At 43.6% G+C, this 26,960-nt stretch overlaps 1 protein-coding gene across 1 annotated transcript; it reads right to left on the bottom strand.

Moving 5' to 3' along the window:
• Positions 1–1,067: 1,067 nt before the first annotated feature.
• On the bottom strand, positions 1,068–26,691 carry SLC34A1 (solute carrier family 34 member 1). The gene is made up of 11 exons (XM_058167846.1): positions 26,613–26,691; positions 13,159–13,287; positions 10,637–10,780; positions 9,749–9,860; positions 9,137–9,332; positions 7,859–7,954; positions 6,003–6,105; positions 5,682–5,849; positions 5,401–5,517; positions 3,258–3,382; positions 1,068–2,959 (listed from the first exon to the last, which is right to left on the bottom strand). The coding sequence occupies exons 1-11, from the start codon at positions 26,689–26,691 to the stop codon at positions 2,405–2,407; spliced, it is 1,824 nt and encodes a 607-aa protein (XP_058023829.1). The 3' UTR covers positions 1,068–2,404.
• Between the last annotated feature and the right edge of the window lie 269 nt (positions 26,692–26,960).

Genomic DNA, 26,960 nt, shown 5'->3' with positions numbered 1-26,960 from the left:
TTGGAATAAAACACCTCTTTATGTTTGAATACTGGTGGGAATAACTTCTTAATGAAAAACTACTGTCAAGAATTCTGCTGCCCAATTACAAGGGACAGGATTTTGCCTTTGGGGGCACTTTTTCAAAACGATATTGTTCCATTCACTTGCACAGCAGTACAAATAATCCTTGACTTGTAACCATCGTTTAGTGACCATTTGACATTATGATGGCATTGGGGGGGGAAAAGTGACATGACCCTTTTTTACAACTGTTGTAAATGGAAGTGTTGTAGCATCCCCATGGTCACATGATCAAAATTCGGATGCTTGGCAGCTAGCATTAATTTATGATGGTTGCAGCATCCCAGGGTCATGTGATCACCTTTTGCGCCCTTCTGACAACCAAAGTCAAAGAGGAAGCCAGACAACCGTTAACAACCGTGACAAGAAAGGTTGTAAAATGGGGGTAAAACTCACTTAACAACTGTCTTGCTTAGCAATGGAAGTTTTGGGCTCAATTGTGGTCATAAGCCGGGAACTATCTGTAAATCATGGAATGGGTTTCATAATATGGCTGGGTGATCACAATATTGGACATAGGCAGTGCATTCAAAACCCGTTGCGTAAACAAACTTCAGTTCTTTTGAGTTCAAATGTTTAAGAATTGTGGTTAACCAGGAAGAAAAGCTTGATCTTCTCATTAGGTAAAAAAGAAAGAAAAGTTTGTATAGCAAATAAAATAGTGCAATGTGTTAATACACGGAGTAACAATGGTTTCTATTTACGCTGAAACTAGGCCCGTAAATGTCCAGTGTACTTTCTTCTTCAAAAAGTAATGCTATTCTTGGGACCTCATCATTCAAGTAGAAAATTATATACTATATTATAGCTCGCTTTAAGAACAGATTTATCAGTGAACTTTATTTCTGAAGAAGTGACTTAGAAACACATCTGGATGCTCAAATTATGCAACAGGGGACACAAATCTGAAAGAAACTCTGCAAATTCAAACTCGACAGAAGCAGAAACACAAGGTGCTTTGAGATTATATGCTAAAGCAAAGGTAAAAATGACAGAGTGCACATTCTGGTGACATAATCCTAAAGTAAATGTGAACACATGAGACATGAAGAAGATCCACAGACGATTACAAAGTTTCCTAGTGCTTGCAATTATTATTTTTTAAAAAGCAACCAAAACATCCAAAGCGGTGGCTGCACTCCTAATTCAAACCATGTTCAGGGTCTGCTAATGGGATAGATTCACTCCCTCACCCTCTAGTGATTTTCTTATGTGATCAGTTTGTCTGTTAACATAGAGTTTTCTATTCTTAAAAACTGAAAAATCAAAGGAAATGGCTCCTGTTTTAGGATTGTCAGTTGCTGATCTGCATCATGTTATTGGTTCAACCTCAGCTGACATTCAGCGGCAGCCAAGAGAATATTGTGTCACAGTTTATAAATAGTACACATCAAATTCTTCACAATCTGTATTTTCACTGGAATAATGAAAATTATGAGAACTCTTATCTACTGTAGTAAAAGTACAGAAACAAATGTCTCCCCAGATTTATTTCTAGAATTTTCCTGGAACCCAAATTGAAGTGATCTATAACTGCCCAGCAGAAATATAAGTGGTATAAACGTAGCGACTGATTGCTTAGTGATTCCAAAATTATTATTATAGGGACTTTTTAAGAAACACCATTGCACCAGTTTCTATTACTTTCTTGCTCATAAAGGATTTGATGGTCAGAATCTATTAAGACGATACTACAAAATGAAGTAGGTGTTCTACAGGTTCAAACAACCTCTAGATGGTTTTTGCTTCCAATTCCCACCAGTTTTAATTAGCACATATAATGATTTTGAGATGATGTGAGTTGTCATCAAACAACTGAAGGACCTTTTTTGTCAAGTTAAAAGGGAAATATCTTCCAAGCACCATTATGAGTAATTCTGCAAATGTGTTGCACATTGAGTAAACACTACTCAGGGAGACCTACAGTTCTGCTACAAAATAACTTCTGAGTATATGGAGTTCCTGTTACACAGGTGCTAAGGGCAATCGAGAGTGGTGAGTTTTTTGCTGCATTGTAAGTACTAGAAACTCTCCTGCACTTCATGTAAATCCAGACGCTGATTATTTTGCACTCATTCATTGATGCTCGTGTCAAAATGATATGCACAGTGATTACCAAACGCCAGTTACAGGCATATTTCCCATGAAAAGCTCTGCCCAATGAGACATGAATCTATATTGGCTGGAATACACACGTGGCCATGGCAGTGCTCCAGTGAGGAGGGCAGCCATCAGCACAAGCTCCAATATTTGCGCTGATGCGGTTTCTTGTCCTGCTTTTTCTTTTATTATTGCTTGTCTGCTGAGCACCACTGTCTGCAGAGCTGTGCTCCAGCACAAATCACAGGCGGCTAGCACGCTGCGTTGGCAGGATATTCAGCTGGGGTGAGAGTCTTGGTGGTGGAGACCATTCCTCCATGAAGAAAACAGAAGGCTTTGGCAAGCCTCTTCCGACCTTAATCTCTGGTGATTTCTTTTTACAGTCCTCTTGGCTACCTGAACAATGGGCAGCACAACACGCCGTGGCTCTGGTCATCAGCCCATCCAAGGGCTGCAAAGAATGAAGCCAGTAGGGCAAGAAGTCCCAACTCTGAAGCCACCTGGGCAGTTGATCGGGGCTTCGTGACTGCATGATGTTGATAACGGCCACACAAGCAAGGAGAATCAGGAACGGAGCTCCCACTCCGACCAGCACCTGCCACCCTGCCACGGAGAGTCCGAAAACCAACGACGGCAACAAGAGGAAGCAGATAATCAGGTAGAAGACAGCAAACCAGCGATACTTGGCTGTCTGCTCACCTAATGCTTTGGCCATGCGGATTGGGAGGCGAGTACAAGGCAGGGGATACCACAGCAAAATCCCAGAGATGTTGAAGAAGAAGTGGCAGAGAGCAATCTGAGAAGGGAAGCCAGAAACATTAGCAGTTCTCTTGGGCGCAACATTCGGAAGAAATGCATGCCAGGCACGGGGTTTGGGGAGAGAGCAAGGAAAGGAACCTAGTAGCCCTTTCACTTTTGATTCATTCTCGTGCCTCTCTGCTTTACCATTGCTGTTCTTTCCTTGGGTGGTGGTGGTTATAGAGGGTGGGAATGGCAGTCCTTAGTGGCATGTAAAGAAATCCTTCGGCTGGGAAATCTATTGTCATAAGCCATCATCTCCAGTTCAACAGAATAGAAAGAGGGCATCTCCTCACCTGCAAGGCACTGGCCAATTTATCCCCTGGACTGGCCAGGGCTGCTAGGATAGCCGTGGTTGTAGTTCCAATGTTAGAACCAAGAGTGAGGGGATACGCACGTTCTAAGCTAATCACCCCGAGACCTGTCCCACAAAAGAAAAGAGGAGCTAGTCAGAAAGCGACAACTTCCTTCCCCACAATACACACTACAGCAGTGCAAAGGCAGCCCTCCTTATTCCACCGAAGCAGAGTTCCTAAAGATGAGTCCAGTTCGGAGGTGGGATTCACTTACCTTCCCTACCGGTTCACAAATGGGAGCGCACGCGCCACCTCTGCGCATGCGCAAGGCCTTCTGCACATGTGCAGTAGTTGCGCATATACATCCGGGTGGGTGGGTGGAGCTACTAGTTCACGCGATCCAGAGAACCGGCTGAATCCCACCACTGGTCCAGTTACTCATTGTCCCTGTTCAGTCATCTTGTTTAACAGGTTAGTGAATAAACTATCCGGCTTTGTATCCTATACTAAGGAGAAGATTAGACTAGATCAGGGGTCCCCAACCTTTTGGACCTCAGGGACCACTAAATTCCGTATTTTAAATCCTGCGGACCACTAATATGATCTGCCTAATGACTGGCTGGCTAGGTGGTCATGTGACTGGGTGGGCGTAGCCAACTTACTCACATCAAGGGGCACCTCACTGGCCTCTATTCGCCCCTCCCCTCCCAGCTACTCCTTACCTGCCCACCTGGACTCCTTAGGACCCCAATAGGAAGTTGTTGTTGGAGCTAAGCAGCCACCACAAGAGAAGAGTTGATAAAACAGCTGGCTCAGTTGAAATTTGATCTGGCAGAGAAGGAGGCTCAGCAGAAGCACCTTATTGAGGACTAGGAGCATAGGCTTTCCAAGCAAAGAGAAGACCTGTGGGAGTGCAAGGCCAGGCACCGGCGCAGGCAGGCCAGGATGGACAGCCAGTTCCAGGCCATGATGCAGTCTCACTGGAACAAGACCTCTAGCTCTTTGCAACCAGTGGTGCTTCCCTACAGTCTTCGCACAAAATAATTTTTCTGTGGACCACCAATATTTTCTTGTGGACCACCAGTGGTCCACGGACCACCTGTTGGTGACCACTGGACTAGATGACCTCTAATATGGACTATTCCTTCCATGTTTCTATGAGGTCTATTCTGAACCAAGCAAGATGGATTTGAACCCACATTAAGCCATGAGAAATCGCCAAGTTGATCACTTATCAAGGTTGTTGCTTATGCACCTCTAGCTGATCTGGCTAAATACGTTATGTGAATATAGGTACAGCACCTTGTATCTCAGTAATTTCTGAGATAGCTGTGCCTTCAAATCATTACATCATTACATCCTGTTTAAGTATAATAGTAATATCTTGCTTATTTATTCCATATATCACAGAGCAGCTATACCATTAAACCCAGGCTGACTTCCTCCTGCTATGGTGGATGGGACAGATGCAGCTAAGAAACATTGTTAGCAGATTGGTGTTTCTCTTTTTCTCATGCAGGGGGCTAAAAATCCACAGTACCGTATTTTTGGGAGTATATGACACACCTTTTTGCCTAAAAGGGGGTGAAAATTTGGGTGCATTTTATACACCGAATGTAGCCCCGCCCACCCACTGGCCCCCACCCTTTGGCCTCTGCCTCCCAGCAATTTACCTCCTTGCAGCAAGCAGCAAGAAGAAACAGCCCATTTCAGCTTCAGCACAGCCTAATTAGCACAAGTTGATTGTCTATTGGATCGGCCTCACGACTCTCAGCTGTTTCAGGCTGCAGGGATTGCCATTGCCTATTGCTGCGTGGGCCTCCGCTGCTTGCTGCAAGGAGGTAAATTGCTGGGAGCAGATTTCTTTTTCTTGTGCTAATCAAGCTATGCTGAAAACAAAAATGAAAGTAAAGCAGGCTATTTGCTGTTTGCTGGAACAAGGCAAAATTGCTGGGAGGCAGAGGCAGATTTCTTTTTCTTGTTTTCCTCACCAAAAAAAGGTAGGTGCGTCTTATAGTCCAGAGTGTCTTATACTCCGAAAAATATGGTAAATCTCATCCTGAGTTTCTTTTGTACAACACAGACCCTCCCTCTTGAGTTGCTACTGGGATTGTGGGGAAAGGGAAGATATAGAGGGACTTACCTACGAGAGGGGTGATTGCTGAAGTGAAGACAGAGCTACTTTGCATAACAAATGTCATCCCGGCACCAACAAGCATGGCAAAGTAACCGGTGGCCCATCCAAAAGGTGATGGGAGATCTGCCCAAATCAGTACAATGTCAGAAACAGCAAGGAGAAGAGAGGAGTCACATAGGTGGGCTCTACTACAAGAACTTGGTGCCCTTCAGAGGCCCCACATCTAAACTTTTTGACCCAAGAAATCTCCAACCTGGGTGGGGAAGAGAACCAGTCTATCAGCCCACCTGTGTTAATGACCTTCTGGATAGCTCTGGCCACCTGGCCTTTGAGCAGAGAGTTTAGCAGTTTGACCAACATCATAAGACAGGTGCACAGTACAGCCAGGGATCCAGCCAGCAGCATGAGTCCTACAGCCAAGTCTGGCAGGGAGGAGTCCACAAACAGGTGATTGCCTGAACAAAGGAGCGCAAGAGGTCAGGGCAAGAGGCCTGCTTCCCCCACCCCACCTTTCTTGCTTTTGTGGCCTGACAGGAAGAACGGGGGCACCTGTGGCACCTGTAGCCATTTCTTTCAGAGCTTTGTTGCATGAAGTTGCTGGTGCTTACATTTCTGTGGCATGGCACTGCTGAAGTTCCGAGCACTTTCCAGACTGTTTGGCATAAGGGAGCTGCAGTTTAGGGAACTTCCTCTTGCGCCTGCTGAAGAAATCTGTGAAAAAAGCGGTTCATCCTAACATTTTGTTGGAACTTTGGGAAGATGTGTGAGGAATCCCCTCCCCACCCAATCATTTCCCGTCAAAAACAGCTTTATTATAATGCCATTAATACATTCCAATCCTTCCATCTCACTCCTTTTGTTCATTCAAAAGTGATCCTTGCAGGCAAAATATTGCTAATACCAATTAGCCTCCCTAACAATCGTCATATTTCATCCATCAGCACTCATCTAGCATCAGTTCCAGGGCAGTGACATCTGTTTAACTCCCTTAGGAAAAAAGACATTTCCCAACCTCTTGTTTTGCTGCTGTTTCCTTCCTTGGGTTTCATTTTTCCCAAAATGCTTTTTCAGTGACTGCATTCCCAAAGTTACGCATGTTCCGAGCATTGTGCAAGCAGTTTAAAATTAAGAATCTGTTTGGCAGCATCTGCCCTATTCCACTTTTGAGTGCCTAAAGAAATTTGCAGGCAGCAAGGCCACACATCTTTTGGGGGGATGAGGTTTAAAGGGTGCTTCCCAAAGGTACCATTCTTCCTTTCCAAATCTTTCCCAAAGCAGGGGTGAAGCAGATCCTTTCCTTTAGGCCTCCAAATGCAGAAAACACAATATATCATAACATAACAACAGAGTTGGAAGGGACCTTAGAGGCCTTCTAGTCCAACCCCCTGCCCAGGCAGGAAACCCTACACCATCTCAGTCAGATGGTTATCCAACATTTTCTTAAAAATTTCCAGTGTTGGAGCATTCACAACTTCTGCAGGCAAGTCGTTCCACTTATTAATTGTTCTAACTGTCAGGAAATTTCTCCTTAGTTCTAAGTTGCTTCTTTCTTTGATCAGTTTCCACCCATTGCTTCTTGTTCTACCCTCAGGTGCTTTGGAGAACAGCCCGACTCCCTCTTCTTTGTGGCAACCCCTGAGATATTGGAACACAGCTATCATGTCTCCCCTAGTCCTTTTTATTAAACTAGACATACCCAGTTCCTGCAACCGTTCTTCATATGTTTTAGCCTCCAGTCCCCTAATCATCTTTGTTGCTCTTCTCTGCACTCTTTCTAGAGTCTCAACATCTTTTTTACATCGTGGCGACCAAAACTGGATGCAATATTCCAAGTGTGGCCTTACCAAGGCATTATAAAGTGGTACTAACACTTCACGTGATCTTGATTCTATCCCTCTGTTTATGCAGCCCAGAACTGTGTTGGCTTTTTTAACAGCTGCTGCACACTGCTGGCTCATATCTAAATGGTTATCCACTAGGACTCCAAGATCCCTCTCACAGGTACTACTATTGAGCAAGGTACCACATATACGGTACTGGTGCATTTTGTTTTTTTGGCCTAAATGTAGAACCTTACTTTTTTCACTGTTGAATTTTATTTTGTTAGATAGCGCCCAATGTTCAAGTCTGTCAAGATCTTTCTGTAACTTGAGCCTATCTTCTGGAGTGTTGGCTATTCCTGCCAGCTTGGTGTCATCTGCAAATTTGATGAGTTCCCCATCTATTCCCTCGTCCAAGTCATTGATGAAGATGTTGAAGAGTACTGGGCCTAAAACAGAGCCTTGGGGTACTCCACTGCATACTTCCCTCCATGTGGATGTAGTTCCGTTGAGGACTACACACTGAGTGCGGTTGGTCAGCCAGTTACGAATCCATCTGGTGGTGGTGCTGTCTAACCCACATTTTTCTACATTATCTAGTAGTAGGTTATGGTCTACTTTCTCTTCTTTGGCACAATTCTCACCTTTGGAGCTGGCGCTTCACACCACACCCGAATCAGGCTTCTGTTATGCAAGCTTTCATTGCCTGTGGCAATCCCTGTGATCACTGACTTATCCAGCTGAAGGGAACAAGAAAAATCCTTAAATTGTGGCAAGAGTGGAAGATACCTCTCTCATCCCCACCTCCCAAGGCTACTGTACAGGTAGTCCTCAACTTATAACCACAGTTGGGACCATAATTTCCATTACTAAGCAAGGTGGCTGTTAAATGAGTCACGGCTGACCTTTTTGCCACTTTCGTTAAGTGAATCCCTGCAATTGCTAAGTGAATTATTTATTTATTTATTTATTTTGTCGAGTACATATTAAATAATATATATAAGTATAAGCATGAATTCAATACATAAAATGAATAAAATTAAAGGGAACATTAGGACAGGGATGGTAGGCACGCTAGTGCTCTTATGCACACCCCTTACAGACCTCTTAGGAATGGGGTGAACAGTAGATGGTGAAACTATTACGTTTCTAGCTATTAACATAACTATTAATATTTCATATTAAGTGAAACTGGCTTCCCCATTGACTTTGCTTGTAGGAAGCCAGCCGGGAAGGTTGCAAATGGCCATCATTTGACCCCAGGATGCTATAACTGTTGCTGGTGGCCAAGTGCTAGTTGCCAAGTGCCTGGATTTTGATCATGTGACCATGGGGGTGCTATGCAAGAATCGGTCCTATGTCACTTTTTTTCAGTGCTGCTGTAACTTCGTTAAAGAAATGGTTATACAGTAAGTTGAGGACCACTTGTATAGAAAACCGAGAAGGATCTCCGAGGAGAAAGACCAAGAATTTAGATTAGTTTTTCCCAAGTTGTACCCTCCAGATCTTTAGTGACATAATCCTCCACCTGGCATAGCACACATAAGAAGGTAAAGGTAAAGGTTCCCCTCATATATACATGCTAGTCGTTGCCGACTCTAGGGGGCGGTGCTCATCTCCGTTTCAAAGCTGAAGAGCCAGCGCTATCCGAAGACGTCTCTGTGATCATGTGGCCGGCATGACTCAATGCCAAAGGCGCACGGAACGCTGTTATCTTCCCACCAAGGTGGTCCCTATTTTTTCTACTTGCATTTTTATGTGCTTTCGAAACTGCTAGGTTGGCAGAAGCTGGGACAAGTAAAGGGAGCTCACCCCATTACACGGCAGCACTAGGGATTCGAACCACTGAGCTGCCGACCTTTCGATCGACACGCTCAATGTCCTAGCCCCTGAGCCACTGCGTCCCTGCATAGCACACATACCTGGACAATAAGGCCAGTGAAGGGCTCCGTGATTACTTTCAGGAGCTCTGGTGCATCCTGTCCACTGCGCAGGTTGAGAGTTGCCACAGAAACTTTGGTGATGTGGTGCAGATAGCCACTGGCCACTTCCAGAGGCAGCAGAATCAGTACTGACAACCAGTTGAAGCAGTCATGCACAGTGGCCCCTGCAAAGGCCCTGTTAGACAAGAGAGAAGCTTTTGCTGTTGCGAAATATTGGAGTCGTGGCATGGAGTATATGGATGGGTCCTATCTGAGCATCCATCCAAATTATCTGTACTGCAGAAGTGTCTCTGAGCCCCACTTCTGCCTATTCGTTTTGCTTACCTGAATTACCAATTACTCCTGGTTTAACACATGCCTGTTCTTCATTACTCCTGACTTAGGTTTGTAGCCCCAGCACCCCCCAACCTCAGACGTCTACTGGCATCCTCCTATAGATGATGAGCACTTTCTCCTTCGGCCAGCCTGCTCCTGTTCTTCATCCAGTTCTGCCAGACACACAACCGGCCTTCTTTCCAAGGCAGAAGCTGGCTACATTCTCGTCTCCATCTGCAGTTACTGGACTCCCGTCTCCCACCCAATAATACTTGCCTCTTAAATTCACTTCTGTCGCCAGCTTGCATGAGTGCCACAATGGTGTTGGTGACTGAGGTCCCTATATTGGAGCCCATGATGATGGGGATGGCTGAACCTACCTCCAGCACTAGAGAGCAAAGGGCAAAGAGCACCTGGTGAGAACTCTGGCTGGAAGATGCCACCATAGCATCCTAAACAGAATGAGAGTTCAGGCACACATTTCCTCCTGGCCAGACTCTTCCTCTTCAATCCTATGTATATCTCCATCAGACACGCCAATGTATTAATTCCTCACAATTGCAATGACATTATTATCAGGCCAGGGGTGCTATTCAGCGGGTTCTGACAGGTTCTGGAGAACCGGTAGCGGAAATTTTGAGTAGTTCAGAGAACCATCAAATACAACCTCTGGCTGGCCCCAGAGTGGGGTGGGAATGGAGATTTTGCAATATTCTTCCCTCCGGAGTGGAGAGGGAATGGGGATTTTGCAGTATCCTTCCCCTGGAGTGGGGTGGGAATGGAGATTTTGCAGTATCCTTCTCCTGCCACGCCCACCAAGCCACACCCACAGAACCGGCAGTAAAAAATTTTTTGAATTTCACCACTGTATCAGGCCCTCTATGTCATTATCAATACAAATATTACCAGAAGAGAAAAATCTGGGACCTCTTACAATTAGATACAACTCTAGGACTGTCTGATTGGGAGGACTAGGGGTTGTAGTTCAATGACATCTGGAGGCCAAAAGTTCCTATTCCTGATGCAAAAGAAGAATAACTACTAAAGCTATATAGCTATGCCACGATCAACTAGGAAATAGGAAAGGGTCAGGGGTCAGGGGAGCCACTTGTTTTGTATATTCATGTAGCCAGATTCTGATTTTAGTCCATCAGCATTACTCACATCCTGAGGAAACCATGCTCACGATGATGGATGTGGAGGTGCTGGAACTCTGTACAAGGACGGTAACAAGGACTCCTACCACAAGCCCTGCCACTGGGTTGGAGAGGATAGCATTGTCCTTGAAAATATCTCCAGCTACTTTACCTGGGGGGGAAAGCAAAACAGAGAGTAGCAAAACAGATCTGAGCATATGGCATCAAGTCTAGTCCAGCTTACTCATAAAGCAAGTTCTAGTTAGACTCTGTTAATTACTAGCTGAACATATAGCTTGTGCATTATTACCCCAGTTAAAAGATTCCAGTCTCAAGATTAATGAGCTCTTTCTGGAAATGGGATGGAGAAATCTTCAGGAATTCTATGAATGCAACTATTTAAAAGCTCCCTTCTTTTTTGCTAAAATGAAGATTTACAGATTAACAGAGTTGGAAGGGACCTTGCAGATCATCTAACCCAACCCCCCACTCAAACAGGAGACCCTATACCATTTCTAACAAATGGCAGTCCAATCTTTTCTTGAAAGTCTCAAGTGATGAAGCTCCCACAACTTCTGATGGCAAGCCGTTCCATTGGTTGATTGTTCTCACTGTCAGAAAGTTCTTCCTCCTACCTAAGTGTAGGACTTTACTTTTCTCTACAATGAATTTCATTTTGTTCAAGTCTGTCAAGATCCATCTGGATCTTGAGCCTATCTTCTAGGATGTTAGTTATTGCTGCCAGCTTATTATCATCTGCAAATTTGGTGAGTTCCCCTTTTATTCCCTCATCTAAGTCGTTTATGAAGAAAACATGAAGTCGGTTTCTCTGTATAAGGATTGTGAGCAGTACTGATACCATAATACCCATTCCTAAGAGGACCATAAGGGGCGTGCACAAGAGCACAAACGTGCCTACCGTTCCTGTCCTATTGTTTTTCTTTTCTTCTTCTTATATATATATATGCTTATTCCTCCTATTATTTACTCATATATATGTTTATACACTATATAATCTTTTCTGTATAATACTTATATATATTGTTGTGACAAAATAAATAAATAAATAAATAAAAATAAAATAAGCAATTTCGCATTTCTGCTAGTACTGTGGTGCTTAACTGAAATGCTAGTTTTAAAAAAAGAGACCCTGAAAATTTGAGGAGTGGAGAAAGAGCAGACATATTAGTAAAATACGGTAGAATTATTGCAATATACTGTCGCTGATGTGGGATAGAGCTGAACAAATGAGGATGCCCTCAAAGCGTTTGCTAATCAGAAGTGACGTTTTCCATTCGTGAACAAAATTTGCCCTTATGGAGAAGAGATTATGGATTTCTCATTAGGAACAGAAAAACACCTGGAGGGGAGGGAAGAAGTCACATGAATCTCTAGTAAAATTATTGAAATTCAACTTTACGCACACCAGCTTTCTGCCCTAATAAACTTACTGACCCCATTGATGGGGAAATAATTAACCAAGGTGTCTTCTGCACCTTGATCTCCTTTCTTGTCCAAAAGACTTATTTTGCCTGATAACATGCTTCCTACTCACACTCCCAGGGCTTTCAACCATTCCTTCTACTCTCAACTCACCTCTCTTCATCTTCTGACTCAGATCTGTGCAACAACAGCACAGGTTCCCTGACCGACCAGCCTTGTTTCCACAATGGAGAGCAGTATGCTAAGGTTTCGAACTGTAGATGGGCTTAAATAACGAAGGTTTCCCTATCACCTTGTTATTCTCTAAGTAAATCTTGTCTATCTTCTTTTACCCAAGATTACTTCCTTACAGCAGTTATACTCCTCCTAACTTACATGTTTCTCACGCCATGTATTTCTTCCACTACGACAAGGCTGGTATTAAACACAGCTGCCTGCAATTACTGCAGGTTCGAGTCCCACCAGGCCCAAGGTTGACTCAGCCTTCCATCCTTTATAAGGTAGGTAAAATGAGGACCCAGATTGTTGGGGGGGGGGGCAATAAGTTGACTTTGTATATAAATATACAAATAGGATGAGACTATTGCCTTATACAATGTAAGCCGCCCTGAGTCTTCGGAGAAGGGCGGGATGTAAATGTAAATAATTAATTAATTAATTAATTAATTAATTAATTAATGCATTTTTTATATCCCGCCCTTCTCCGAAGACTCAGGGCGGCTTACACTATGTCAAGCAATAGTCTTCATCCATTTGTACATTATATACAAAGTCAACTTATTGCCCCCAACAATCTGGGTCCTCATTTTACCTACCTTATAAAGGATGGAAGGCTGAGTCAACCTTGGGCCTGGTGGGACTTGAACCTGCAGTAATTGCAAGCAGCTGCTGTTAATAACAGACTGTCTTAGCAGTCTGAGCCACCAGCTGCCCCTTAGCTTCTTTCTTCAGAGCCCAACTCCAACAGCACCCATGCCAGCAGCAGAGACAGACAGGAGGGGGAACCCACTAAGAAGGACATGTAGCACTTTTGTTCTGAGGGATCATTAGGGAGGAAGGTGGGTGGAGAGGAGTGGCGAGGCAGGCAAGTATCAGGGCGAACCTCACCTCCTGCCAGCTGGAAAGCGGAGCTCAGTACATCAAGGGAGCACACAAACAGGTATAAAAAGGCAAACATCAAGGGGACCTTGAGACAGGAAATAAGGATGGATCTGGTTCTTGCACATTTGCGAAGGGCTGCAAAGGAAGAACAGAGATTAAATACAGTCATGCAGTAGATTTAGTTCAACTTTTATCACCCACAGACTATCCAACTGTTACCTGCTGGTGCTCCATTTCATTTTTCCACAGCACTAAACTTTCCATGTAGTTGCTGCACAGTGGGAAAGCTTATGTAGGAGCTCCAGATGGCCTTTTAAATCAGTTACAATTAAGTTTCATCATAACAAACAAATAACAATAACAAAAAGAAATACCAGTGATTGTGCCTCAAAAACGAGTGTGTGTGTGTGTGTGTGAAATCTACCTACATTACAGGGACTAAAGTTAAAAGAAGAAAAAGTAACTAAGGGGGGGAAAGTTCTGTGTAGTATCAGTATAAAGTCAGTTACATTTTGTAATTAAATCTAGGCCACGTAGAAACATATTGCTCCATCATCACGTTTTTAGAACATGCTGACATTTCAAAAATTGACAACGAACATGTATCTTGAATGCATTCCTGAACTTCGGGAGAATAGGTTTTGTTAAGTTTGGGCAGTAACGAGGCAGGAGACCAGGGTAGTGACAACAGCTCTTTAATATATGATGAACCCAGCACCCGGGCTGGGGAAAAACCTCTCCTTAAATACAGTTTAGCCGGCGGCTACAACCAATCAGCAACGTGCTTGTTTCCCGCCAAAACATTTAAAGATACATTACACTCCTTCCCTCCCAGAAAACACTTTACCAATATTTACATGATATTTGCATATTATTTTTCAACGTAATCACGCAAATAGACTGGGCGTCTCCTGACTCTTTCGGACCTGCGCAATTCATTCCCTGGGAGTGGGTCGAGCTGAGCGGAGGGGCTGTTTGCTCCTCTCAACTCCTCCTCTAGGCCATCCGGCCCTGGATTATTTGCCGAGTCGTCCCTGCTGTTTTCTAATGGAACCTGTTGGCGTCGCTGGACCTCCTGGAACTCAGATAAGTCCTGCGATTTCCCCGGGTTTGAGTCAGCTGTGGATTCAAACATTGTATAGTCAGGGCCTGTTTCGTCTAATTCGGATTGTTCGCTATGCTTTCTTATTTGGTCTATGTGGCGCCCATACCCGGCCGTCTTTATCTCCACCAAGTATGATTTTGGACCTGTTATGTTTAGGATTTTCCTGCTACCCAGGTCGGGCCTTCACCATAGTTGTGTGCCCACACTGGTCGCCTATGTCCATTCCTCTTGTTTTTCGAGTCCCCTTGTAACCCTCCGTGTATAGTTTGGATTTAAACGGTCTAGTGGGCACCTGAGCTGCCCATTAATAATTCTGCTGGGCTTCTGCGGTTGTGACACAGGGGTTCTGTGTTGACGCCAGGAAAACATCGATTTTGTTTGCCAGTCGCCTGGCTTGAGTCTGACAATGCCTCTTTGCGCCCGGACGAAACGCCTGCAAGGCCATTCGTCGCAGGGTGGAAAGGCGCCGAGAGGGCATGCCGGATGCCCTCTTCTGCCAAGTACTCCTCAAACTGGGTTGCCGTGAATTGCGGGCGTTATCGGATACTAACGTGTCGGGCAACCCATGGGTTACAAATAGGTGTCGAGGACTGAGATCACGGCCTCGGCTGTCATGGATCTCATGAGAATGATTTCCAGCCATTTGGAGTAGGCATCGACTACTACCAGAAAGGTTTGGCCGTGGAAGGGCCGCAAAATCAATGTGGATTCTAGACCAGGGCCCTTGGGGTTTCTCCCATTCCCGAACCGGGGCCGTTGGGGTAGCGGTCTGACTCCTGGCAGGCCTGGCATTTCCTACCCTTTCAGCAATTTCCGAGTCCATTAAGGCCACCACACATAGCTTCTCGCTAGACCCTTCATCCTCACGATCCCTGGGTGACCTCGTGGAGGAGATCCAACACCCTTTTCCTCAATTTCTCTGGGATCACCACTGATCCCCCATAGCAGGCACCCCTTGAGCCGAAAGTTCCCACGCTTTACAAACTCTTTAAAACGCCGCCCGCGCAGCGGGCCACCCTCTTGTACCCAACCAAGTACAGTTCTCAAAATAATGTCCTGGTATGACGCCCGAGCCACCTCCTTAGACGTGACTGGGCCAGAGTCCAGAGAGTCAATTAACAGTATGGGCGCCCCGAGTGGGGTCTCGATCGCCCTGGCAGTGGGCATCTGCTTAACGCGTCCGCATGCCCCAACTCTTTTCCTGGCCGATGCCGCAGTTTATAGGAGTAGGCGGCTAAAAGATAGTCCATCGGGTCAATCGGGCGAAAGTGCCACAGGCGTTGGGCGGTCGCCAGCCAGTAACCCTAACAGTGGTCTGTGGTCTGTAACAATTTCAAAGTCTCTACCAAAACGATTCGTGAAACTTTTTACCCTGACACTATAGCTAGAGCTTCCTTATCCAACTGACTATAGTTCCTCTGTCGAGGACATCGCTCTGGAGTAGAAGGCTATTGGGGCTTCTGTGCCATTTGGAAGCCTGTGGCTGAGCACAGCACCCACCCGTAAGGGGAAGCATCGCAAACTAATACCAATGGCATTGTGCTATGATACTGGATCAGTAAGCTATCGCCGAGAGTAGGTTTTTACTGCTCGAAAGCCCTAGCTTCCGCCTTTCCCCAAGACCAAACAGTATTCTTTCCCAGTAACTTATGTAGCGGCTCGGCAACGGTTGCCTTATTTTTCAAAAGACCGCGTAAAAGTTCACTAGACCCAGGAATGCCTGTAGCTCTGTTTTGTTTTTGGGCGCTGGAGCCTTTCTTATTGCCTTGACCTTGCTCTCAGTGGGTGGATTCCTTCCTTGTCTATTCTGTAGCCCAAGAACTCTACGGATTCTACCCCTATTTGGCATTTGTTCACTTTAACCTTTAGACCGCTGACCGAAAATGCCCAAAACTTTTCTCAAACGCCCCCAATTCTTCTAAATTTTCGCTGATACCAATACATCATCAAAATAGGGACTACCCCGGGAGCCCTTGCAGAAGTCGCCCATTAAATTTTGAAATAGACCAGGTGCCACACTCACCCCAAACTGTAACCGGGTACACTTGAAAGCACCTCTGTGAGTCACAATTGTCTGGGCTTCGCTGTGTTACGCCTACAGGCAGTTGTTGATAGGCTTGGGCCAAATCTAATTTGGCAAAACGCGTGCCTTGCCCCAGCGAGTGCAGCAAGTGTTGCACCACGGGACCGGTAAGCGCTTTTGCAAGGCTTTGTTTAACGTTGCCTTGTAGTCAGCGCAGATTCTAACTGACCCATCTGGTTTCACTGGGTGACGATTGCCTCCCACTTTGCGTGATCGACTGGCACCAGTATCCCTGACTGATGAGTTTGTCTATCTCCTGTCAATCTTGGGTTTAAGGGCAAAAGGGACCCTCCTTGCTTTTAACCGTATTGGGGCTACCTGGGGGTCTAAATTGAAAGAAATAGGGGTCCCATTGTACTTGCCCAGGCAGTCCTTGAAAACATCTTCGAATTTGTCCATGAGTGTGTCCTTTAGGTTAAAGTCATTTCTGTAGATGCCAGTCACTCCCATGCCCAACGCACGGAACCAGTCTAGTCCCAACAAACTTGGCAGGGTCCCTTCGACTATTGTGATGGGCAGGGTCTTCTTGTGTGGTCCGTATCGACGCGGACGGAGGTTGTCCTCGAACAGGGATGTGATCCCCTTGGTAGTCTTGAACTCTTAGCCGCTGTGTGTGCAGTTGGCGTTTGGCGATTTTGGGCAAAGCTTTGGCAAAAGTGTCCCAGGACATGATTGTGATCGCTGACCCTGTGTCCACTTCCAGTCGGCACGGCACTCCTTCGATTTTCGGTTTTGTGAAGATTTTCTTCTCTACGCGGGTTGCTGCACGACCCACTATCACGGTCGTTCGATTTGACTTCGCGCCCTTTTTGTTTTGACCAATCACGGGTCGCCTTGCCGATCCCGCGCTCTGATTGGTTGGTTTGAATTTTCGGCGGGAAGGTTGGGGTGCTCGACAGACTTGAGCCAGGTGCCCCTTCTTCTCGCACCGCCGACATGTAGCGTCCTTGAACTTGCATTGTTGACGCTGGTGTTGCCCTCCGCAACTTCCGCATTCATCCCGGTCTTCTTTGCTCATTCTCCCGGTGTGGAAAACTCCTTCCTCATCCTCGCCGTCTGATTCGGTCTGGATTTCTTCGTTGTGGACCGGGGTTGATTTCGCGCTCGCCATTGGTGTGAGCGGCTTTTGTAGGGTTTCCGCTGCTTGGGTGGACATCTCATGAGCTCTGGCTTCGTCCAGAGCGTTTGCCAGCGTTAGATTGCTTTTTGATAGCAGCCGCCTCCGCAAACGAATGTCCCTGACCCCACGGATGAGTTGCTCTAACAGTTCCTCATCCAAATCTCGGTACCCACAATCCTTTGAGGCTTTCCTCAGGGCGGCCATGTAATCGCTGATGGATTCGCCCTCTTGCTGTCTGCGCTCTCCAAATTCAAAACGCCGTACATATTTGGACGGAGGCGGCACGAAATGGTTCTTCAATAGATTCTGCAGCGTTTGCCACGATACCGATTGTACCGGCATTGGCTCTGCCAGGGCTTCTGCGATGTCGATGACCTCGGGACCGCAGTGGCTCAGGAAATATGCCCTTTTTCTGTTATCTGGAACTCCTTGCAGTTCGTTCGCCTCGAGGAAGCTCTCGAAACGGGTCATGTACGTTCCCCATTTCTCCTTGGATGGGTCAAACGGCGCGGGCGGTGTGTAGCTGGCCATCTCTGCGTTTCCGCCCTGAATTTGCTGGGTTCGATTCTTTCGTGCGTTCAGCTCGTTCCTGGTGCTTTTAGCCTCGAGATCCCATCCTCGTCGCCAGTGTTAAGTTTGGGCAGTAACGAGGCAGGAGACCAGGGTAGTGACAACAGCTCTTTAATATATGATGAACCCAGCACCCGGGCTGGGGAAAAACCTCTCCTTAAATACAGTTTAGCCGGCGGCTACAACCAATCAGCAACGTGCTTGTTTCCCGCCAAAACATTTAAAGATACATTACAGGTTTCTCTACATTTACATAAACTTAATGTCTTTCTTGAGTCACAGCATGATCAACAACACACTGATAACTTCATGTTTAATTTCTTCCAGTGCTCTCTGTGGCCCACCCTAAATTGTGGAGGATATGGCAACCTGGTTGTGATGCACACATTAAACCACAGCTTTAAAACAGCTGCTAATTAGCTACCAAGCCAGACTCAAGTTTTTGCTCTCAGTGATCCGACCCTGGCAATTTTGGATCAGGAAATGGAACAAAACGCCTTTGCTGTTACAGAGCTGGTGAATCATTACATTTTCCAGCCTTCCCCAGGAAAATGTAGGATGAACAGTTCGATTTTGTTTTCTCGCCCTGTCCTCCAACTACCTTTTTACTGAACATGGATTGTTTAAACATTGTTTTAATGTGTAGGTTAATCTACACATTAAATCTACACTAAATCTAATGTGTAGATTTAGTTTGTATTACTTTCGCTGTTCATAGTGCTTTGAAGTGTGATTGCTTGGAAAGACTGGGTGATTATTTTAAATACAATAATCCTTGCAAAAGGATTAGGGAATTTATGCTTCTGAGACAGGGGAAGTACAGTTCATCTCTCACAACCCACAATGCTGTTTGTGCTGCTGAGAGTTGAATCTGGAAAGCCCCTCATTTCCACATCCCCAAATTCCAAACCTTGAGAGGAAACATGAAATTGCTTTGGAGACTTTGCTTTCAGTCTCCAAATGGCCCCTGACTCTGCTTGCACTAAGGGTAAAAAGAAACTTTTTGTCAGCAAGGGGGAATGTGAAAAAAAGGTACCCATCCATCCATCCATCCATCCATCCGCCAGGCATTCCAATCCCTAAACCAACCCAACTATTGCAACTCCTGCTTGAGTTGCTTAGTAACGGTAAATAACGTGCCAGTCATTTTTCTATAAATGGCAAATGCTTCGCAATGTAGAAGGAGCCTGAACTGGGAACAGCACTCCCACAGTCAGAAGAGTGGATTGAGATGAAAGCTGCAGAACTACACCTAAACACTGACACCACTGAAGACTAAATTTCACATGCCACAGTTTTTGAAAGAAGGTGGAAGGACCCTGCCAGAGTGTTCTCTTTGTATACTGTGAGTTATCAGTTGGAAATATATAGCATATGCTGTGGTGGTGGTGGTTATACAACCTTAATGACTTAGTTCTGACACATATAGAGTCATTACCAATTCACGACCAAACCATGGGTTTTTTTATTGCACAAAAATTACTCAAGTACTCTGAGCATTGCTCTTGCAATACTACGGTATTTCAGATTCTGAGTTTGTCTGTGAGTAATAGGATGTATGGTAGGTCAATATTCAGGGTAGGAGAGGAAGAATATCTCGCTGTTCAAGGGTTGTAGGATTTGAATTCCAGCAATTCATATTGCTGGCCACATTGTCTATGACTGCTGGGAGATGGGATCCATTAACATCTCTGTTAGATAAGAGTTCTCCATCTTGGTCTACAGCAATGGTGAAAAGCCTAAAAGACACATTTGCTCCACTGCAGTTGCTGTTACTGAAGCTGCATCCCATGTTGCAGGGCCCAGTTGGCAGAGGAGAGCATATCTAGATTGTTGCCTTAAAATAAATAATTATTATCCAAGTGTTGAGCAATTGCTCACACTGGATTCAGTATGCAGAGCAGAGCAGAGCAGAACGGAAACCCACAAATCTTTAAGTGGCCACAAAACAACTGACACAGGTTAGCTGGAAGAAAATCCCCAGCTTGGTCTTATACCTAATTTGATGAGCTCCACGTGAATAGATCTGCTGTTGGGAAGAGTCAGCCTTCGATGTATTGTTGTTCTTGCACAAGTTCACTCAGCTTCCCTAAACAGGCTAGCATTTGAGATTAGTTTTGCATCCACAGAGTGTCCATATTTGTATTTGTTCCTGGTTTTAAAGATTGGGTGCTGTCCTTGGAGATAAAACTCCCCCAAAGTGATATGTTGAAAATTATCATAAAAAATATGGGAAAGAAGAAGGACATAGGGAAGGAATTCTTCAAACAATGCTGGGTCTCTTGTTCCAGTAATTAACAGCTCTTGGTGTCTGCGCTCATCCAGGTAGCCAGTTGGATACATTTTCCTTCTGTCTATGAAGTGGCCCAAATTAAACAACAAAATACCTTATCCCACCAGACTTGAAATCCTAGGCTTAGAAAACTTGGAACTCCGTCGCCTTTGACAAGACCTAAGTTTAACTCATAGAATCATCTATTGTAATGTTCTTCCTGTTAAAGACTACTTCAGCTTTAATTGCAATAATACAAGAGCAACCAATAGATTTAAACCTAATGTTAACCGCTTTAATCTAGATTGCAGAAAATATGACTTCTGTAACAGAATCATCAGTGCTTGGAATACTTTACCTGACTCTGTGGTCTCTTCCCATAATCCTAAAAGCTTTAACCAAAAACTTTCTACTATTGACCTCACCCCATTCCTAAGAGGACCATAAGGGGCGTGCATAAGAGCACAAACGTGCCTACCGTTCCTGTCCTATTGTTTTTCTTTTCTTCTTCATATATATATATATTCATTAATAAGGTTGTTGAGTGGTGATGCCCTATTTACTGTATGTAAGTTAAGGTAGATGAGGAAGTACTGTCTGACAGTGAGAACAATCAACCAGTGGAACAGTTTGCCTTTGGAAGTTGTGGGAGCTTCATCACTTGAGACCTTCAAGAAAAGATTGGACTCCCATTTGTCAGAAATGGTATAGGGTCTCCTGCTTGAGCAAGGGTTGGGCTAGATGACCTATAAGGTCCCTTCCAACTCTGTTAATCTATTATCAATGGGTTAGGGTTAGGGTTAAGCAGATTCATTCTCAGCAGGGAAATATTCACCATTTGTTCTCCCCAAGACAGGTTGGGGCAGGAAAAGGTATGATTTTTAAGAGATGACTAGTATTTTATCCAACTCTCAAAAGTTAATTCATTGGGTAGGTAGGGACTTTCTGCTCCTGCTTTCCCTAGAAACCCCTGCTTATCCCATGGACTTCCTACAGGTGAAACTGTTTGGGGGATCCTGCTTCACCAGGTACCCTCTGCCATCCATAAATCAGACATTATAGGTGACCTGTGCAGGGGGTAGAAAGGTACTTTTGCTGCTGAGCAATCTGTCAGTCAAAGCTTCCTTTTTATATGTGATGACCAATGTAGAAAGAAGTCACCATGGAAAGACTAATCACTCAGTGGGGCACTCTAGGCTATCTGCAGCACCCATAACACACAGCCTGCAGTGCAACTAGGCAGATCCTAGGCAGACCCCAATCATCACCAAATAGGAAGGTCATGCGGGAAGAAGATGCAAACCACCACCTTCACACTAGATCAGTAAACTCCAATATTAGGTGGCCTTGGTTATGAAAGATGAGAAGAAACCAGCAGCCTGAGGATGGGATCTTATATAATGATTAGAGGAGCACCCTTGAGCTGAAGTTACGGGATGTGTGGCTGTGTTCATAACACCCCAAGCAGAGCCTTTGAGTCTGCAGCTGATCTAGAAGGTTGGACCAGTCTCCAAACAAATTGGATGTGAATTGCCAGCACTTTGAAGTGAGCTCAAAATAGCTACCACATGCAACTTAGTGTATTTTTCATTCTTGGTTTGTGGGCCTTCGGGGTTCTGTTTGATGCTCAAGATTGATTCATAGTCTGCTCTTCCTCTCCATTAAAGATCTCCTTAGCTTTGGGAACCAACTGTTCCCTTTTAGAGATTTCCAATTTTCCTATACTTTAGAAAGGAAAAGAAGCCTCTCTCCTCACTTTTGCTCATTCTGGCTATGTTTGATTCTTATATGGAACCTGGATCAATTTAGTTACTTGGTTTGGATTCAAAGTATTTTGCAGAGTTAGATCATCTCCTCAAGGGCTGGCTTCTTGAAGTCTCCTACAGTTTATTGGACTTTTTTTTCACAGGTGTGAAAAAGTTCCTCCTAGTGATGAACTCAACTCAGGGTACAATAGTGTCCTACTGCTTATTAAGCAGCAAATGACATGTTTATTTATTTATTTATTTATTTTATTTGTCACAACAGTATATATAAGCATAAGCATGAAAATAACTATATAATATATAAGCATATATATGAGCATAAGTATGTGATAACTATATTAGTTGGATATAATGAAAGGAAACAATAGGACAGGAACGGTAGGCACATTTGTGCTCTTATGCATGCCCCTTACAGACCTCTTGAGAATGGGGTGAGGTCAATGGTAGATAGTTTTTGGTTAAAGCTTTGGGGATTTTGGGAAGAGACCACAGAGTCAGGTAATTTATTCCAAGCACTAATAACTCTGTTACAGAAGTCATATTTTCTGCAATCAAGATTGAAACGGTTAACATTGAGTTTAAATCTATTGTTTGCTCTTGTATTGTTATGATTGAAGCTGAAGTCGTCTTCAACAGGAAGGACATTGCAATAGATGATTCTATGAGTTAAACACAGGTCCTGTCGAAGCCGGCGGAGTTCTAAGTTTTCTAAATTCAAGATTTCAAGTCTGGTAGAATAAGGTATTTTGTTGTATTCAGAGGAGTTGAGAACTCTTCTTGTAAAATATTTCTGGACACGTTCAATTGTATTGATGTCTGAAATGTGGTATGGGTTCCAGACAGGAACCCATACCACATTTTCTACCTCCCAGTTTTGAGGTTCCTGCTTGCCTCCTTTGTTCAGACATCTGTGCCTTCTGTTGTTAGGAAGATGCATTGCACTCTCTTGCAATATGAGGGCCATGGGACACAAATAGAATCATAGAGTACATAATGGAATAATAGTGTTGAAAAGCCCCATTTAGCTCATGGAGTCCAAAGGCCACTTAGTGCAAGAAATCCAAATGAAAGAATTCCAGATAGTCCAGTTTCTGCTAGAAAAGAAGGCATCCAATGAAGAAGAAGCCATCACCCCGCTGGACCATTGGTTCCACTGTCAAACTGTTCTTACTGGTAGGAATTTCTTTTCTCACTTTTCATCAAAATCTTGCCTTCATGTTGTTTAAAACCATTATTTGCCACAGTATGGAACAAAAAATATAACAGGTCTTGAGCATTTTCTGTGGGAGGTATGTTCCCTCAGGTAAATTCACAAGCTTTGAATTTAGAAGTTCGTCTCAGCTGCAATTCCAGATAGGGCTGGGCTAAAAAATCTCCTGCTCAGAACTCAAACCATCAATAGTGGCCTGGTGGATCAACAGTATCAGGCTGCTTCCACTGTTCCCACCTGCCTGTCTAAACTTTCATTTTGGTTTAGTCTCTTACTGGCACAAAAACCATAGACAGTTTGGGACAGTGTCTTCACAGCTTCCAAGAGATGGATTCGCAGCCATTCAGCCTCTCAAATTTTACAGCTCTGTCTTTTCTATTCATTTGGCACTGATTTAAAATGTTTTATATGGCATATTTTGTGGGGTGGGTGGAGGAAACAAACTTTGGACCACAAGATATTCTAATATATATAGGGAAGACTCGGTTTCTGCCCTTGGCTGCAACTGTGTTTGCCTTGGCTGTTTTTTCTTGTGCTTTTAAATGACAAATAAAGCCATGATGCTGAGGGTGCAGAGGGCTGTTGGTTAAAAACTTAGGGAGTCAACTTAGGGAGAGTTGATGTGACACAAAAGAAATCAGTAGGGACAGCTGTGGATAACACAATTGTAAGCATTTTCTTCTGCTGCAACTGTGGATCATTAAAAACACAATGACAGGGGCAGAAGGAAGCTGTCAAATGGCAGCCCCGCGGAGGAAAAAAGACTTGATTGGCATGTTTTTTATTGTTACCAAGCAACAGTACTAAAATAGCTAAAATAATTCTACCACAAATAGAAAGCTTGAATTGTAGTATATACCAGTGCAAGGTACAAATCTAATCTTGGAAACATTGGTAAACAATATCTGATTTATTTTTTTAAAAAATGGTATTTTTGTCTGTTGTTTGAATCTTTTGTTCATAAAAATTGATTCCATATTAGAGTTCTTTCACATTGCTGAGACCAGCTTTTCTGCAATTTGCTGGGCAGAGGATTAAGAAGGAAGTATCCCCCGTGCACAGAAAATCTCTATTAATGAGAAATAATGGTTTTCATGTCCATGGTCCTCCTGATAAGTGCATGCGTATGTATTTTGCAAAAGATTTCCATTACTGTTAATTAAAGATTTCTTATTTCCAGTTAATCCTATTTTATTTCTTCCTGATTAACACAAGTGTATTCCTTAAAGAGCTTCTTCTCATTGCCCTAAAGTCAGTGAATTTTTTGTCTTCTTTCAAAAATGGTCCGTCCTTCCTTCCCTCCTTCCTTCTCCCTTCCTTCTTTCTCCCTCCCTCCCTCCCTCCCTCCTTCCTTCCCTCCTTCCTCTCAAGAGGACCTGTTAACATTTGTCTATATATGTACACTTGTCCTAGACTAGCACAATAGAGGCCCACATAGCTTCTGAAGAATTTTTAAAAATAACAAAATGTCATAAGGTAGACGAATCCATTTCTAACCATGTCATAGTCCAGTATTTAACAGGAACACTTGATGTTAACAATCACAAGTATACTGCATACAACATTCTCAACCATTAGACGTCAATGATTCCAGCACCCAATCATTTTTGTTGGAGTTCTGGCACGCAGAACATTCCTCAAACTGTAAAAATATTAGCTTAAAGGGAAGAAATTGGGATCCAGGCCAGTGCATGAACAACAGTGCAATTTAAGTAAATTTTACTTAAAATTTTTGGATCTTAAAATATTGGGGAAAACCCCGAATTTAGACCGTTACCTAATACTTCACCACACACCACACTCCCATTTTCAGTGATTATGGAGGAGTTGTATGGTGTGAAATGAAATAATTTTTGATCTGGCTATTCTCTGAAAAAGACGTGAATCCTGTGAAAGTTATAGATCTGATCTCCCGTTGTGATTCTTCTTGAACAAAATGACTTCATGGTTTTACAGTAGTTGTCACTCTAGAGAAGGGAGCCCTTTTTACAACTTTTTCTTGCTAAAATTTCTTGGTGTTTTATGACAAAGATCGAGAGATGAAAAGTAAATCTATATTGGGGCCACCTGTTCATCTCATGCAAATTCTAACCAATCACCACACGAAGAAAAGAGTTAACATTTTTGGTATCTACTTACTACTGTCTAGTGATCATCTAGGATTGGCAGTGCAAAACTGATAGCCCTATCAATTGGAGATCTATGCCATATTTGCAGTGCCAGGTTGCCCTGTTATGACCACAGACCACCATCCATTTGATTTGTTTGGCGGGTGGTATGAAATTGTTCTATTTCAAGTAATCGGAAAAATAATTAAATGGTGCATACTTGTTGTTGTTAAAAGAAAGAGCGCACACACACACACACACACACACACACACACACACACACACACACATTCTGTAAAGTCCTTCCACAGAATTATTAATATTCTGAAGGGCATCAGAAGCCATCTTAGTTATGATATTCAGAATGATCCTGTTTGATATTTAACTTTTTATCTTGCCACCTTGTCTGGCTTTAATAGTGCTGTGATTTGGATTTCTTCAGTTTTTAATCTGAAATTGTTTTTTTATTTATATATATATATATTTATTTATTTGTCAAGAACGTATTAGGTAATAAGTAAACATTTTTTAAATTTAGAATAGAATAGAAAAGAAAAGAAATAGAACAGAAATAAAAATAATTTAATTATTAATAATAATAATTGTATGGAAAATACCATTAGAGCTGTTGAACTTTAGATCATCTAACATCAGTTCAAATTGCATTTGATGAATAGAATAGAATAGAATAGAATAGAATAGAATAGAATAGAATAGAATAGAATAGAATAGAATAGAATAGAATAGAACAGAATAGAATGACACAAAGTATGAAAAGAAATATTTTGAAGAAGTGACTATGTAGAATGGCAGGACCTAGATCACGGGTGTCAAACTTGCAGTGTCACATTGCTGTCACATGATGTTGCATGACATTTTTCTTATTCGCAGAGCTGGGGTGGGCGTGGCCTGCATGTGACGCATCCGCCCCGCGGGCTGCCAGTTTGACACCCCTCACCTAGGTCATTTTGGCTGATTTTGAAAGCCTAAGTAGGGCTGGTCCTAGCTAATATCACCAGGAAATACTGAGCCTGTAGAGACACTGGAAAGTAAAATGTAATTCCAGAAGAAAGAAATGAAAAGACATCTCTATATTGTTGCCAATAGTTCGGCATATATATGTCCTTGAAATCACCTGACTTGGAAGTGACATGATGTTACAAAGAAATGAGAGGTCTGATACACTTCCTTGTTTACAGCTATATCCCTAGCTTCCCTTCCCTTACCTGGTTTCTCTGCTTCCTCCCAACGTGAGTATGGATCCCACATCTTGGAAAAATGAATGTTGATTTCATGGCTCTCCATGCTTTCTGCCAGCCTCCCTGAGGAGCCAGGGGGAAAGTGCTGAAGGTTAGAACTGACAGTGGGGACCAAATATTCTCTAGGATTCAGGTTCATCTGTAAAGCTATGGAGAGAGAAATGTTTATTAAAGAAACTGCATCTCACAAACGATAGGCTCTTCTACTTCCTAGTATCACTTGTGAGATTATCTAGGAAACTCTTCAAAAAATAAGAGGCAGAAAAGCCTGCTGTGCCATCCCATGAAGAGCCAGTACCAGCTCTTGCTGGAATT

The sequence above is a fragment of the Ahaetulla prasina genome, chromosome 2 (assembly GCF_028640845.1).
Source record: "Ahaetulla prasina isolate Xishuangbanna chromosome 2, ASM2864084v1, whole genome shotgun sequence".
NCBI classification, from domain to species: Eukaryota; Metazoa; Chordata; class Lepidosauria; order Squamata; family Colubridae; genus Ahaetulla; species Ahaetulla prasina.
Note: the sequence above shows the minus strand (reverse complement) of the source record. Positions and strands in the feature narration are given on the sequence as shown.

Coding starts and splice junctions, on each gene's coding strand:
- SLC34A1 (XM_058167846.1), bottom strand. CDS start 26,691: ATGGAGAGCCATGAAATCAACATTCATTTTTCCAAGATGTGGGATCCA. Junction 9,333..9,748: donor GACAGAAGTGAATTTAAGAG/GCAAGTATTATT, acceptor CTTGTCTAACAG/GGCCTTTGCAGGGGCCACTG. Junction 2,960..3,257: donor AATTGGCCAGTGCCTTGCAG/GTGAGGAGATGC, acceptor TTCCCTTCTCAG/ATTGCTCTCTGCCACTTCTT.